The sequence below is a fragment of the Prorops nasuta genome, unplaced genomic scaffold, assembly GCF_024137725.1.
Source record: "Prorops nasuta isolate Cenicafe-Biocafe unplaced genomic scaffold, Cenicafe_Pnas_1.2 PNAS00006, whole genome shotgun sequence".
Taxonomy (NCBI): domain Eukaryota; kingdom Metazoa; phylum Arthropoda; class Insecta; order Hymenoptera; family Bethylidae; genus Prorops; species Prorops nasuta.
The window spans coordinates 9,230,224-9,247,781 of NW_027116803.1; the positions used below are offsets into that span (position 1 = coordinate 9,230,224).

Here is a 17,558-nt window from a genome sequence, read left to right on the forward strand (position 1 = left end):
CTCACTCTCCAGTATCACCATATATGAGCTAGACGAAATAAAAAATAAAGCAATGATATTTGAATATCAGGCAGACATTGAACTTAACTTATTGATATAACTATATTAAAACATAGATTTTAAATAGAATATACATTGGAGTAAACATTCCTATCCTGGGTGCAAAGAGAGCATCCCTATACCTTCTCTACCTGCATTATCGCTTATAGAGCAATAAACCATGAACTGTCTATACAATTTACCCTTTTCAGACATCTTTTTTTACATACGGGGAAATCCATCTGCGGTGCAAATAAGCCACCCGGGAGTTTCTCTTTTTTTATGACTATCTACGAAAACCCATCCTGCGATGCAAACATCCTGCTATCGCCAACTTTGTTTTTGGGAAAAATCTTCCTGTGACGTAAAGAAAGTACTTCCCGTCCAGAAAAAATATCCTTAGCCTTCCCTACTCGGTGTACCAAAAATTTCCTCAGCAAAGGAACAACATTCGCTAAACTGAAGATCTGATTGGTCCACAGGGTGGACGATGGACCCCTTCATTTTCTTCTCAAGGAGGGATAATTCATTAAAAGCCCTCGTTAGCCCTTAGGCAATGTCTTTTTGTCTGTTTCGTCTTTGATCTTGTTTTTTAAGTTTTTGCTCTAAGCGTATCAGCGAAAATCGATAATTATTTTAAATTAATTTCTTCATTTACTGATTTCTTTGGTAAAGTTTAGTGTAATTGTGTGAAAACATTTTTAAAAATAGTAAAAGTGATAAATAAAGCAAAATATAAGCTTTAAATTAAACTACATCATTCAACTACCATCTTCATTCCAATTACGCTTAGTGACACAGACGGTATCTCGAATATACAAATCATCAATAATAAAAATCTCTTTTTAATCCAAAGAAATACGGTTTATCGTTTAATCCCCAGATTAAAACGAGCTGTAGCGGTAAAGCAAAGTATCGTAAAACCGTCCTTTGTTCGAATTAAATAAGTGTTCGATTAGTGGATTATCAATAACATCTGTGAAATACATTTGAAGCATATATCAGAAAAATAGGGGTAAGTTTGTTACATAAAATCTCTTTTCGTCGCTTCTACTAACATTCTTTAATTTTTAAATTTGTAACAATTTCGTTGATATTTCTTTAAAGTATTTTGATAATGGAAGCTGAGCAAGAATTTTCAGTAAATGCCCTGTCTGAAAGCAGGGGTCAAACGTGTTGAAAGATTTGGGAAACGGATCCTGCTTTGAAAGATTGGCTTCAACCTCACGCTTCCAACAAGAAAGCATTATGCTCAATGTGCGAATCTTCCATTTCGGCGCACTATCATACATTACGAAAACACGCTCGAAGTAAGAAACATTTGGATTTGATGAGGCGTACAAGTAGCACAAATAGTTTGGACACCGTGGAAACTGCTTTAGAAATTCAAAAAAAAGTAACAAGAATTGAATTAATGTTGACAGGATTCTTTCCAGAACATAACATAGTGTATCGTATAGTAGATCATCCAATACATCTATTAAAACATTGTTTTCAGGATGTAGATGTTTGCAAAATGTTACGTTTGGGAAGAACAAAATTAACCGCGATGACAGGTGTAATAGCATCTTCGTATAATAATAAATTATGTATTACTTTACAAAAACGCAAATTCAATATAATGACAGACGAAAGTACAGACGTCTCCAATGTTAAAGTAATTTGCATTATTGTTAGATTTTTCGATGCAGAAATACAACGTATTCGTTGCGCCTTATGGGATTTAATTGAAATTTATAGAGATGAAGATAGCAATGAAACAGCAGAAAATTTATATAACAATATTATTAATTCATTCACTGTTTGCAACATTCCTTTAGAAAATATAACCGGATTTGGTTGAGACGGATGCAATAGTATGATGGGTTCACATAATTCAGTAGCGTCTAGATTTAGAAATGATTGTCCTAATATTACTATTTTGAAGTGCATATGTCATACTGCACATTTATGTGCGAATTATGCTTGTAAAACATTACCACGTGAATGTGAAGATTTAGGGCGCAATATTTATAATTTTTTTAAACTTAGTAGTAAGCGGCAACACCAATTTAAGGAATTTCACATTTTGTTGGATGCTGAAGTGCATAAAATGTTATATAGTGCTCAAACGCGATGGCTTTCATTAAAAGCAGTTGTAGATCGAATTTTAGAGCAATGGGAGCCTCTTCAAATGTATTTCACACAGTTGTGGGAAGAACAGCATTTACCAGCAGCAGAGATAATTTACTCATCCATTCGTGAAATGTTATTATTAGTTCTTAAAATGGGTATTACCAAAATTTACAAAATTTAATTGACTATTTCAGTCTGAAAAAGTTATTATTCCATTAATTTACAATCAAGCAGCAGCATTATTTAAAGATATTCTAATTTGTTATATGGACAATAGCTATGTTCTCAGCACGAATGTGAAGGATATAGATCCTGATAACGAGTTTCATTTTCTACCAATAAATGAAATTTATTTAGGTTTAAAGGTAAATACCGAATTGCAGAAACCCGAGATAATACAACAAGCGGAACATGTACAGAATTTTCGTCTGAATACGTTTAATTTTTTGAAAGAAGCAAGCAAAGAATTATAAAAACGTTTTGATTTTAATGATTTACGTTTGAGAGATTTGGAATGTTTTATTCCTCACAAATCTATTGATCCCCAATTTCATGTAACGGTACCAACATTAACTTCTATTTTTGAAATGTTTCCTCGTAATTTAGATTCTTCCTGTTTCACCAGGCAATCAGTAGATGATGAATGGCGTCTACTACCTTTCGCACAGCTACCACTCGACATTACAAATGAAAAGTTAATAGATGTTTTTTGGGTTAAATTATTAAATTATGATGATATTATGGACCTACAAAAGTACACGAATTTATCTCAGTTTGTTTTAAACTTGCTTTGCTTACCTTATTCAAACGCTGAGTGCGAATGACTTTTTAGTAAAGTTAATTTAACGAAAACGAAAAACAGGAACAAAATGAAGACAACTACATTAAAAAATAATTTGACTGCGTGGGAATGTGTTAAGAATAGTGGTACTTGTAAATTATTTGAACCATCCGCAGATATGATAGATCATTGCAATCAAAGCATGTACAATTTTAATACATCAAATACAGATAATGAAAATGAAGGTGTTTCCGATGAAGATTCAGAATACTTTATGCTGATGTAACGCCCGTTTCTCAAAATTGCGTAATTTACTGATATTTCAATTATTATCTTAAATTTAAAAAGAATATATAAATTTGTAACTTAATCTATAGTTTTTATTTGAATCTTCGATATTTGAAAATTCTTTAAATTTGTAAAAAAGTTATATGCTTTTAAATAAATAATGTTTATTCTTACAATATTTTTCTTCATCTCATTTTCATTGTATAAAAATAATATTTTATTTATAAATATATAAAAACAAATAGCTAGATTTCATACAAAAATTATTAATATTATGAAGCACTGTTGAAAATTTAATCAAGATCGGTTGAATAATTTTTAAATGAGAGCTTATGTTACTTCCTAAACTTTGAAAAACTATACATCATATTATTATTTTATTGAGTTTCTGTTATATGCATCATCATATTAATGACGAAAATAGCAGCTAATACAGCCAACGAAGCTAGCCAAGACGCCAAAGACCGATCCTGTTAAAATGGAATTTCAGCTTATCAAAGTCTTAACAAAGATAAATTTTTCTCGATTGAAACTTCCATAAAAGACATTACTCTTCATCCTAAGTAATTAATAATATGATTTTATGTGTACTCAGTTAATTGGCATACGATTTTCGGCACAAATCATCAGTTTTGCAGGTACGGTAATCGAAATCTTTTAATTTGCAAGTGACTTTTCATGATTGGTCAACGTCCTTCCAAATTGACCAATCATATTTAGTCATTCATTCTCGAACGCATCTTAGGTATACTTCCAGTTGAAACTACAGTTTGTAGTCTAGACACTTGCTATACCACGTAGAGTAGTATATTTTGTTCTCGCCACTTACTATGCAGCGTAGTGTAATTCAAAATGGCGGACTTGGCAACGCTGCCAAATACATCACCCCGTACTATTTTCCACTTTCATGCTGCTAAAAGGTAGCATAAATTCTTAATATTATGATATTTAGCAAGTACTTCAACTGTTAATATACAAACCTTTAAACTCCTTATATTTGATTTTGATCAAAACTGTTTAATATTATAATAATTTGAAGACGATGAAAACATAGTTGTCATACATACCATGCATATACAGCCCTATCAATCGAAGACAGAAATATTTGCAGCAGTTGATCTCTTTCCTACACTCCAGGGTGCTCCAATGTGCTCCAGGGTGCTCCGGGGTGATTTTAAAGTAGCTAATGAATTGTTATCCAACAACATTTCACAGATAGTAATTTTCCTACAACATTAGAAATTTTCACAAAGCATGTATGCTCTCTTTATAATAAAAATAATTAGGTTTATACAACAAGCTTCAACTTATCTGAAAATGTGTTTGTTCATGTCACTCATAACCTTCCTTTTACATTTTTCCGCAACATTTCTGCAACATTTCCGCACCTACAAAAATACACGCACACACACATTCAAACATAAATGTCATTTTAGCAGTAGTGTTCAAAGTTAAGTGAAAACTGACAGACACTTCAGTCATATACTGTAAAACTGTAGACGACCATGTGTAATGGTCATTTCGGCCTAGAAAATTTTCGGAGAAATTTCGCTCTACCCTCCCGTTTCATCTCTGGTACTGCCCCCATTTTGTCACTAAAAAAAGTAGGACACTTGACTGACTTGGACCCCCTATCAATCCCAGCATGGATCTATCTAGGTATTTAATTTTCGCCGTTGCATTCTTGCGGCTTGATTGGATCGTGATTTGGATTGAATTACGGAACGGAAACCGTCTCCACAACAACCTTGAATTCCGAATATTCCAATCAAAAATCGAAAACACTTTGAAATAGCGGACTTGGCAACCCTGCTTGACAACTCTGGTTATTGGGCGTAAAAGGAATGTAGCCAATATAAATAGTGCATTTTGTTGATGTTCTCCTACCAAGTTGTTAATTGTTCCTTAATGTTGTAAAATTTTATGTTGAATTTTGAAAGTTTTAATAACTGAGTAATAAGTACTTGCAAAAATTTAGCAAAAACTGCAAAAGAATTTTTTTCATAAACCATATTTTATACAGGTATGCATTGCTATTATTTGGCTTTTAAACTTTTAATGATCCAGGAATATTTACTTACATGATCTATATTTATTTTAATTATAACGCTATTAATATTTTAGCATTTCTTTTTAAATGCAAACAGGACATTTTTTGTAATAAGTAAAAACATATATTCTTTTATAATAAAGTCAATAAAAAGTTTTGTATCAGTACTAGTTTAAATATTGATAATTATTGATAATAGTGTGTTTCCAACTTTAATCAGTTACATTTACTGTTACACATTTCAAAAGGATTGAAATGTTTGCTAAGAAAAAGAAGAAACCTCAAATTTCTACACCAACGAACTTTGAACATCGAGTTCATACTGGATTTGACAAACAAGAAGGCAAATATGTTGGACTTCCTCTACAATGGGCCTCTATAGTAGGAAACAATCAAATTTTAAAATCTTCCAATAGGCCTTTACCTTTGGTAGATCCCAGTGAAATTACACCAACAGAAATTCTTGATTTAAAAACAATTGTAAGAGGTCATAATGATCTTAGAACAGATAAATCAGATAAATCTATTGAAAATGGATTGCCAAAAACTGGTACAGTTGCAAGATCTAATTCATTAAGATCTTCAAGTCCGCCTCACTTTAGACGTGATTACAGGTATTTGTTTATAATCAAATAGATTACTCATTGATATATCCTAGAAGAAATTAGGATTGTTTCTTTTCTAGACATAATACAAACCTTCCTCCATCAGTACCTGAAGGACAAGAGATATTTTCTAATTCAAATCAAGTACAAGGCCTCTCAAATATGAATTTTGGCAAGCAAAATACTTATCTTGAGAAGCTAAGGCCAAATTCACAGACCTTTGGTAGTAGTGTGATGACTCACACACAAAATATTATACCAAATCTCCAAAATCTAAACCCAAATATGCAATCATCACCATATTTAACTCATACAAATTCTGGCACACCAACTTTATCATTAAATTTCCAAAATTTGAGTCCTATAGCTAATTCTCAAGGATCTATCTCAAATTCAAATATAAAACAAGTAGCAGAGTCTGATTTTTTTAGAATAAATTCATCATTAGCAATGAAAATTGAACATTATAATGGCAGTGTGCAAGTATGTAAATAATTCAGGTATCATTATAATTACTTGTTTTAATTTAGTTTTAATTACAAAATATTAAACTTTAGGTGGATAATATCGAATCATCTTTAAAAGATCATCAGATATCACAAAACAAAATTCATAAATTACAACCGAAAGAATCACCTGTCAGTTCAATAGCTTCTCAACGTCCGTTAAGCCAATTGAGTTCGCACAACATTAATAAATATTCACAATCAAGTAGTATTTCAGAAAATCTTTCAAATTTGCAAGCACATCTAAAAAAGCCTATAGAAACATCACAATCAATGCATAACTTATCCAAACCAAACATACCATCTTCTGTGTGTCTTGTCATTGGCTCTACTCCAGATCAAAATCAAAATCTAAAAAGTGCCGTTTCATCAAGTAATTTAATTATTACAAGTAGTGGTAGCAAACAAACTGCAGAACAAAGACTTACTCACGAACAGTTTAGAGCAGCATTACAAATGGTGGTAAGATATTGCAATGTTCATATTGTATAGTGTAATTTATTATTTAAAAAACAATGATAGAATTACAGTACCAAAGTTTGGCCTTTTAATGCTTTAATTCAACATTCAATATTTATAATGTTAGAAAAATCATGAGACAAATGAGATATTATTTCAAATGATCTGTTAAAATTTCAAATATTGAAATACAAAGAAAAAAATTGTTTTTAACCCAGTTACAAGATTGGAAAATCACTTTGTTTCCTCAATTCAGTTACCTTTGTTCATTTAAAAATAATTTTGCCAATTTCAAAGTTAAATTCAAACTATGTTTGTCCAACAAAAATTCATAAACTCTGCAATTAATTTAACGGGATCCCTCATGCGTGTTTTACCGACATTAAAGGTCAATAAACAATTAGTTTAATAAAATTCAAATTCGAAGCAAATTTAACAAACGTACGCTTTTAAGACAAGATGCCAATCTTAACGAGTCAAACGAGCTTAAGAACATTCAAATAGGACGAAAAATAACTGTACCATTGTCCCGCGTTCTTGAAGAAAGGTCACTTCTGGTTATTTTCACTTCAAGAATGCGGGGCAGTGGTATAATGTTATTTTTCATCCAATTTGAGTGTTTTTAAGCTCTTTGACTCGTTAGGACTGGCACCTTTTCCGAAAAATGCCCGTTTGTTCAATTTGCTTCGCATTTGGATTTTATTAAACTAATTGTTTATTGACTTGTACTGTCAGTAAAGCAGGCATGAGAAATCTTATTAAAGTCTATTTTTATATGAAATTTAGACCAAATGCCAAGCTTTGAAACAAACCATAAATTAGTTGCATTAATCATATATATTGTGCTTGATATAGGTAAGTCGTGGTGACCCAAGAGAAAACTTAGAGAATTTTCTAAAGATTGGTGAAGGTAGCACTGGAACAGTATGTATAGCAACTGACAATAGTACAAATCGTCAAGTAGCTGTGAAGAAAATGGATCTGAGAAAGCAGCAAAGACGCGAACTTCTTTTTAATGAAGTAGTTATTATGAGAGATTATCATCATCCAAATATAGTGGAAATGTATGATAGCTTTTTAGTAGATGATGAATTATGGGTTGTCATGGAGTATTTGGAAGGAGGGGCATTGACAGATATAGTAACACATTCACGAATGGATGAGAGTCAAATTGCTACAGTATGTTCACAGTGTTTGAAGCCATTAGCATACCTACATTCACAAGGTGTTATACATCGAGATATTAAGTCTGACTCTATACTCCTCGCAGCAGATGGTAGAGTAAAATTATCAGATTTTGGATTCTGTGCACAAGTTTCACAAGAATTACCAAAACGAAAATCCCTTGTTGGTACTCCATACTGGATGAGTCCAGAGGTTATTTCTAGGTATTTATTAAATTAATTTTTTATTATTAATTCTTTACATGAAATAAATATTTAACACTTATAAATCTATCCCTTAGGTTACCATATGGACCTGAAGTAGATATTTGGTCACTAGGTATAATGATTATTGAAATGGTTGATGGTGAACCCCCGTTTTTTAATGAACCTCCTTTGCAAGCGATGAGACGTATTAGAGATATGCCTCCTCCTAAATTAAAAAATTCCCATAAAGTTAGTGTACTCTTTAAAGTAACATTTTTATTATAAGTCTCAAATTTATTTACCATTTTTATCTTTAATAGGTAAGCCCGCGTCTTCAAGGATTTTTAGAAAGAATGCTTGTTCGAGATCCAGCTCAAAGAGCAACAGCAGCTGAATTATTACAGCATCCATTCTTAAGACAAGCTCAGAGTCCTAGTATTCTCATTCCGCTGATGAGAGGTGCCAGGCATACAAATTGTTGATAAGGTGAGATAGCATTAATTTGCTTATCTCGACGTTGATATAATTTAAATTCAAATGGAAAGTTGATCATTCCTAGAAAGTATTTTTGTACTGCAACATTTGTCATAATTCATTGAAGAAATGCTTACAATAAGTATCACAGATCTTAAACTGGTAAAACAAGAAAATTATTGGAAGGAATTTCCTTGCATTCGTCTTTATTAATCCGAGCAATTTTTATTATTAATTAATATGTATTCTATTAATTTAACAAACCAAATAATCACTTTTATAAATGAATCAATTATCGGTTTTCTAGAAAAGTAAAAAATAACGGAAGTTTTTCTTACATATTCGGTTTTTAGGACGCCTTTAAGTGTTTTTTATGGAGAACAACACTTATCTAAATAATTACAAGTTATTATTTTAAGAATGAAAGAAATGACCTCAGCAGCGAATGCAATATAAAATTAAAATTCTTGTTTTAAATAACCTGAATTGTCGTTAAAACCATCAAATAAAAAAAAGTAATGCAACTGTTTTTTACATTATGACTAGGAAATGTTTATTTCGAACATTCTCCTTAGGCTGGATTACATTTGATGTTTCCAACGCTCCTATATATATTATGTGACACATATACAAATTGGAGTGTTAGAAAAATATCAAATGGAATACTTCCTTAATATCTTTCGTTTTTAAAATATTAGCTTGTACCATTAGTTGACACGTCCTGTATTTATACCACAGGTTTCTATATATAATTTTAGTTGAAAAACATATCAATTAAGGATTTATCCTCATTTTCTCTAGAAAATTGATTATAAAAACAGTTTTAAGGAAAGATGCGTAACTGCGTTGGAAGAAAATTAATTTTTCATAATTTAAAATTTATGATCAATCAATAGGAATTCATATTTTCAAAGTTACAGAGAGAAAGCATTTCAGAAATGCGGTATTATTTATAGACAGGTTTCAAATTTTGTGGAATTTATTCGATGCGTCGCGACGTAACTTTTGAAGACAAATAGTTCCAGTAATTCATTTCTTTTTAGCGAGACTATACGTTTTAGAATTATTTATTAAATTACGTGTTTTAAAGATCCATTTGCATTTTATAATCGAATTCAATAATATTGAGGTTGCTTGATTCGTTAAGAGTTGCTTTTTTATTTTTGGTCGTATTTATTAAACATTAAATTGTCTAAATAATCTTTTTCATTTCCCCAAAATTGAACCGTATATCTTAAAAGATTAGGTTACTGCGCATCGAAGGAAATTACAAAGTTTCAATTCATCCTTCAAATAGCGTCGTACTTTTGGAATACGCTAGTGATTTATAATGTTAGTAATATAGGGACCGTGCACATCAACACAATGACAGTGAGATGAGAATGTGTATTGGTGTATATGCATACTATCAGCGCAAACTATCGGTCAATTTTCGCAGTTTTTGAGTGTAATTTATTTATACGTATATAGTTACACATTGAAACTTCTTTATCATTGTGTTTATGTGCACGGTCCCTATAGAGATTTGTATCAGCCCTACCCAAATCCCTAATCCTAACTGTACAGTACATTAAGCATCTCTTATAGAAAATCTTTGTAAATTTTCAGTTAAGAAATACACTTTATGCAGAGATGAAACGGGAGATTGCTCATGGCAGGGTCCTAAAATAATCCTTGCCGGTAGGCGGCGCTGATGTTTGAAAATTCCATAAAGCCACTGACGCCATCTGTCGGACACGAATGAGAAGCACTTTGTTAGGCACACACCATTACTGTGGTACGTATGCGTGTGCAACCTCCTTCGGTTAACATCGCTCAGCTTCGGCTATCTTTGCTATACATCGAGCTCGAGAGAGAACGGCATAGCTTTCTCGGATCTCTCTCTCTCCCTCTCGATCTAACTTTCGTTTAGCCGAAGAGCCGAGTAAAATTCCTTTTCGTCCTTCTGCTTCAATCCTCCTCCATCTTTCAAACCTAAGATTCGAGTTCGATTCCATCCAATAAATTTTTTTTTTTTTTGTAGAATGTTTATTTATTACCATTAACATATAAGATTAAAAATAATGTAAAAATGGGGGTTTAATATTCCATAGTTACGCTCAAAAGATCTTTATTAAGTCCTACACTTTAAATATTCTTGTAAAAATTTAATTTTTATTTCGTTATCAATTCAAATAAGTTATTAATGATTACTATAAATATTCTAAAATTATAAAAAATGAAAAAAGAAAAAAGAGTCGAAGAAGTCTCGAACCTGGGCACACCGGTTCCAAAAGCCGAGACCTTACCAGATGCGCCTATAAGAGATTTAAGGATATACAGGGTCTTTTCCTAACAGCAGAGCATAGGAGATTCGTGTTAGTTGACTATAGCACTCGGAATGATCAAATCTGAGAACGCTGATTGGTCAATATTACGTAGTACCAACAGATAATAAGCCGTTACCAATAGTTGGATACAAAAAATGAGATTCATCCGCCATATTGGTGTGGAGAATGTTTACATTCTGAACGTAGCAGAAAGAGGTGTAAAATGGAAAAATGTCAAATGTTGCCGTTACTAAAGTAAAAATTGAATACTTTGAATGAAAATGAAGAATATTCGTACTTTCCATTCATTATTTTCAATTTTTACTTTAGTAACCTTACCATTTGACATTTCTCCATTTTACACCTCTTTCTGCTACGATTAGCATGTAAACATTCTCCACACCAATATGGCGGATGAATCTAATTTTTTGCATCCAACTATTGGTAACGGCCTATTATATGTTGGTACCTACGCAATATTGACCAATCAGCGTTCTCAGATTTGATCATTCCGAGTGCTATAGTCAACTAGCACGAATCTCCTATGTTCCGCTGTTAGGAAAAGACCCTGTATATCGAAAGAAGGTATACTTGTATCTGTGTAACATGGAGAGTACGCGAATTTGTAGTTATAAAGTTTATGCAAGTTTATCATCTATATCCTTAAATCTCTTATAGCGCATGTAGTAAGGTCTCGGCTTTTGGAACCGGTGAGCCCAGGTTCGAGACTTCCTCGACTCTTTTTTCTTTTTTCATTTTTTATAATTTTAGAATATTTATAGTAATCATTAATAACTTATTTGAATTGACAACGAAATAAAAATTAAATTTTTACAAGAATATTTAAAGTGTAGGACTTAATAAAGATCTTTTGAGCGTAACTATGGAATATTAAACCCCCATTTTTACATTATTTTTAATCTTATATGTTAATGGTAATAAATAAACATTCTACAAAAAAAAAAAAATTTATTGGATGGAATCGAACTCGAATCTTAGGTTTGAAAGATGGAGGAGGATTGAAGCAGAAGGACGAAAAGGAATTTTACTCGGCTCTTCGGCTAAACGAAAGTTAGATCGAGAGGGAGAGAGAGAGATCCGATAAAACTATGCCGTTCTCTCTCGAACTCGATGTATAGCGAAGATGTCCGAAGATGAGCGATGTTAACCGAAGGAGGTTGCACACGCATACGCACCACAGTAATGTTGTGTGTGCCTAACAAAGTGCTTCTCATTCGCGTCCGACAGATGGCATTAGTGGTTTTATGGACAATTTTCGACGTCTACAAACATCAGCGCCGCCTACCGGCAAGGATTATTTTAGGACCCTGCTATGAGCAATCTCCTGTTTCATCTCTGATATTACTAAGATTTATTATAAAAGAAAAACATCTTGTTTCATGTCGCTTTACCAATTTTAACCTCTAGAGGACCATCTCATTTTAGGAACACTAGTTATTTTTATGATTAAAGTATTTTTATATTTTATTAGCGATGCAAAGATTACGCGCGCGCCTCTAGCGGTGAAATTTGTAACACGTCTAAGGACGACACCTTTCGTTTTCTGTATTAGTCAAATCCGTCAAATAGTGGTTTTTAACTGGATTGATTACCTTTTTTAATGAATAAAGCTACTATCATCGTTTATGATTAAATTTGAGAGAGTTAACTGCTTTAAGATTATGCTTCTTTCTTTATTTGCTGGAAGGAAATTTACTTGAGTACATTTTTCCAATGGATTATTTTCACACAGAATGTCTTTTAAGCTAGTATCCTCTTGGGTATGATTGTGTTTATCATCTGTTAAATTGGCTTACACTGATGCAGCTATAATATTTTTATGATAATTTTCATTAGTTAGATCACTGATTAGATCAGGTTTCGAACCAGCGTTATTATCTTTATCCATATCTGTGTATACTTTAAGATCATTCAATGATGTTACTAATTTGCTATATCTGATATTAGCTCTAAGATCTCGAGCCAAACTTTTTTCCTTGGTGCTTAAAATTTCTTCCTTGTCACAGCTCCATTTCGGAATATTTTGAGTAGGTAAGACGTGATGGAATAATTCATGCTTTTTGGAGTTTGGCACTATAAACATGCATACGATTTAATAAGCATATATATACAGGGTGTATCTCTAACGGCGGCATATAGGAGATTCATGTTAGTTGATTATAGCGCTCAGGAGGATGGTAACTGAGAGCGCTGAATGGTGAATATCATGTAGTGCCAACTTGAAATGGTCCGTTACCAATAGATGAATACGAAAAATGAGACCCATCCGCCATTTTGGAGTGGAGAAGTGTTTACATGCTAGTTGTAGCAGAAAGAGGTGTGAAATGGAAAAATGTCAAATAGTGAGGTTACTAAAGTAAAAATGGAAAATAATGAACGGAAAGTAAGAATATTCGAACTCTCCATTCATTATTTTCCATTTTTACTTTAGTAACTTCACTATTTGACATTTTTCCATTTCACACCTCTTTCTGCTACAACTAGCATGTTAACACTTCTCTACCCCAAAATGGCGGATGGGTCTCATTTTTCGTATTTATCTATTGGTAACCGACCATTTCATGTTGGCACTACATGATATTGACCAATCAGCGCTCTCAGTTACCATTGTCCTGAGCGCTATAGTCAACTTACACGAATCTCCTATATGCCGCCGTTAGAGATACACCCTGTATATATATATATATATATTTATACTATAGAATAATTTGACTTATAGTTGAGATAATAATCCGATTTTAAAAAATAATGATAACAAACCCTTACTGCTGATGAAGCTAGCTTACCCATCCTAAAAGCAATTTCCTATTTTCTTTTTATATTAATATCTTTGGAGAATAAATGAAAGCGTATCCCCGATTTCCCATACGTCGTACATTGATAAACACAACTATATTTTGTAGTTCTTCGTTTTTTTTAAGGGATTTCAAGTTCAAAACTCATTTACTTGTTATATCTATTTTCAAATGTGTTATTCTTAGACAGCTTACAAAATTTGCCACTCATGGCGCTAGTTTGAATCTTTGCTTTGCCACGAGTTTTATTTTGAAAAAGCTGACTTTTTAATTACGTTCAGGCAATCGAGCGTTGAGAAGAATATGCGACTTGATTGGTCAGTTTTGATCAACTTCGCTAAGTTTATCTAAGCGCAACCATTGTTGCAAAGCCTAAAAATAAGTTTCTGATCCTAGAGAGGTTAATAGATGGCGTTGGTTGTAATATGAGTTAAAAGTATAGATCAGAGTACCACAATTATAGGCTATTATTATTTGGAAAGAACTGTAAATGATGTAACATAATCACCGCATATTTTTAAAAGTAGGCACTACTAAGGGTGTGCCGATGACGATCCGAAAGTTTAAAAAAAAATCGACACGGTGGTTCCAAAATTATAGGCTTCCAAGTATCAACGTTCGCGCGTCAGATTTTGACAACATGGTAGCCACGGCGGAAAGTCGACTATATCTGAGCCCAACCCGTACACAGTGGGAAATTAAATCTTGTGTGGCTCGACTAGCTTCGCTCTGTACTTTAAATGAAAATTGATATACAGGGTTTTTCTCTAACAGCAGAACATAGGATTGTGTTATTTAACTATAGCAATAAAGCACTTACTATACATTATTATAATTAATAAAAGCGTAGATAGTTACGATTTAATGGTCTTTTAGTTTAATTATTTCTATTGTTCATTATAAATGTCATTTTACTTAATTAATCTTGGTTACTACGTTTAATATTTAAATTAAATGGAAAACAGTAATTTGACTATAGTAAAATTTACTATAGTCAAATAATACGAAATCTCCTATGTTCCGCTGTTAGAGAAAAACCCTGTATTACAATATAGCTGAGCCACACACGAATTAATTTTCCACTGTGTACGCCGCTAGTGACGCCATGCAAATGGCGTTGCACATTTAGTTTATAGAAATTTTACACATGCTGCAATAGGCGAGTTGGGAAATTTAATTGAACTCGATTTTAGGAAATGCAGTAATTATTTCAACTAAATCTAAGTAATTGCTTCATAAACACCTATCGGTAGATGTAAGCTTTCCTGGGTTTACTACTTCACGTAGAATCCCAAAACAAATAACCTCACATGACATTAATCCAACTATTATTCACATGTCAAAACACTTTATTAACCAGTCAATAAAATTGTGATAATAAAAAATCAGCGATCGTTCGCGCTCACAATACTGTCACGTATATCGAATCACGAATTAAAATAGAAGTACGCGCAAAACTGCGATGGATGCAATGTCCAGGATTTAGTGTCTTTAGCTTTTTTGTAGTAGAGGTTCTCTCTTTGCCGCAACGATTGAATACACACAAGAATACTGTGTTGCTGACTTAAAAATTTCTAAAACAAAAAATGCTCTGTTTTTACGGTTATATTGTTTTTTACTTTATTGTTAAATTCTTAATTTGAAACTGTTTGTGGAATAATTATTAGTTGCCAGAAATTTTTGAAAATTATTGATCCCTTTATAAAATTTTAATAAATAATCAAAAATAGATTCATGTAGAAATATTGTACGTTCATAGGAGTCGAAGGTTGGCTTGTCATAATAATTATTAAACACAAAGCTGAGAAAAAGTATTTTTTGGTAATTTACAGTGAAAAACAATTTGTTAAGCATAATTTGTCAAAACTTACAAGCGTGTGAACATTATATATTAGAATATCTACACACATCATAATATAAAAAAATTCGTAATACTTATTTATATTAGCTTTGAAATTCACACACATTTTAACATCCTGTAGGTAGAACAATATGGAGTATCATTTATAAATTATTACAGAGATTTTTAAAAATTTTAGTGTGTCAACTTTGGAAACATATTATACTTAAAAATAATTGAAATAGCAAAATAAGTATGTAATGGAATATTCGTAAACCTCTGCAATTTCGTTTATTTCTTATAATACATAATTATAAAGCAATTGCAAGAGACATTTTTAATAAAAAGAAACGAGAAAGTCGCAAAAATCTGAAAGGTTCATAGACCTTTCTAAAATTTTAAATAGTAACGAATATGAATTATGTAGCTAACAATTTGATTTAATTTAAAAGAAAGTTACCATAAATTTGGGATTAAATTCTTTTAAAATTCCAGAAATATCTACAATTAATAATTTATTTTCATTTTAATTAATAAAATTGCTAATAATTCGTTTACCTTATATATAACCGTATTCTGAAATTCATTCTGCATTATTATAGAAATTTACAATTCACGACTTTCGACATAATTGGTATTCCACAAATGAAATTATCAATGATCTTACAATTTTCACCATCACGATTTAATTCATTCGATCAACAGCTTTTAATTAATAAAAATGTATGTTCTTGCGTTAAGAAGTTTAGCCGATGTCAACTTCATAATTCAATCTAGATGTACATCGCCGGGAGTTGCATGCCGTTAATCTTTAATCGAAATTAATTGTTCGAAACAGTTTGTAAAATATAACAAATTATTTTAATAGGCATCAATTTTATAAAAATTCTCGTCAAAGTTAATTATTTTTAGATTCTTTATCTATTACGAATGAATCACAGTTAATTCATTTTTAATTTTTATTTTATGCTATAATTTTATTTTCTTTTTACAAATTAAGCAGCAGGTGTCGCTTAACGGATGTGGCATTCAATAGGTTTTGGTCGATTTTATTTTCAATTCTGTCTCACTTATTATCAAAATCTTTATTTCTCTTCTAAATGTACTTCAATTATGTCTTTTTTACTTTCAATTTATGTTTCATTTTATTAATTCAAATGCTATGAAAATAAATATTTATATAATATATTTTTCTACTGAAGTGTTTCGAATCCATTTTCATCGATTATCCTTTCAAATAGGCATATTTTAATTACAATTTGACACCCTGCTAAATAATTATAAGTAATTGTTATGTAGAATATTGTATCACAATAAATTATTTTCTCTAATTCGTATTTGAATCTTAATTATTATCTATTATTTTAAGCGTTTCTTTCTTTCTAAGGGATTTAAGATATTAGGTTTGATTGAAGATACGTTATGCAATTTATTTATTTTTAAACTAATAATAAGAATATACGTAGTTAACAGATGTGACAGAAATTTTTAACGAGTGTAATGCATTTTAAATGGAAACAATGTGACATACACATATTAACGAATAATTATAATGATGTTGAAGATAGCCGGCAGTTTCAGTCGACAGTTGAGATCTACTGCAAATAAATAATTTTTGCAAAAAACATGGTTTCGTCTGCTCCGAATAAAGTAGTGTTTTATCTTGATTAAATAATACTACACAGATGTGGTTTTCACCTATCGTATCGAAATTATAACGATTTCTAAAGTATTTTATAGAAATTGCCACAAAACATTATATGACTAGCAGGAAATTGATTTTTTTTCAACTATACAGCTTTATAGCCTATTAAATTATGGAGACAACAGTATAGGCATTTCATTGGGGCTTGTAAATATCCCAGATAACATTTTATGCGCAGATTGCTAGCAAATTGGCAACAGA

At 31.6% G+C, this 17,558-nt stretch overlaps 1 protein-coding gene across 9 annotated transcripts in view; it reads left to right on the top strand.

The window, feature by feature from the left end:
- The first annotated feature begins 5,046 nt into the window (after window positions 1–5,046).
- Window positions 5,047–17,558, top strand: part of mbt (serine/threonine-protein kinase PAK mbt) — an 87,950-nt gene continuing 75,438 nt past the window's right edge. For 6 of the 9 annotated variants that reach the window (XR_010822704.1, XR_010822700.1, XR_010822702.1 and 3 more), the window contains exons 1-7: window positions 5,047–5,246; window positions 5,522–5,887; window positions 5,959–6,361; window positions 6,436–6,846; window positions 7,699–8,231; window positions 8,309–8,462; window positions 8,534–8,699. Coding sequence is in view for 4 of the 9 variants with exons in the window: in XM_066728028.1 (XP_066584125.1) it covers window positions 5,529–5,887; window positions 5,959–6,361; window positions 6,436–6,846; window positions 7,699–8,231; window positions 8,309–8,462; window positions 8,534–8,695 (2,022 nt within the window). In the remaining 5 variants the exon portion in view is untranslated. Of the gene's footprint in view, window positions 5,247–5,493; window positions 5,888–5,958; window positions 6,362–6,435; window positions 6,847–7,698; window positions 8,232–8,308; window positions 8,463–8,533; window positions 8,877–10,295; window positions 10,746–17,558 lie in introns of those variants that run through there. The other 3 variants (XM_066728029.1, XM_066728027.1, XM_066728026.1) reach the window with 3 other exon arrangements.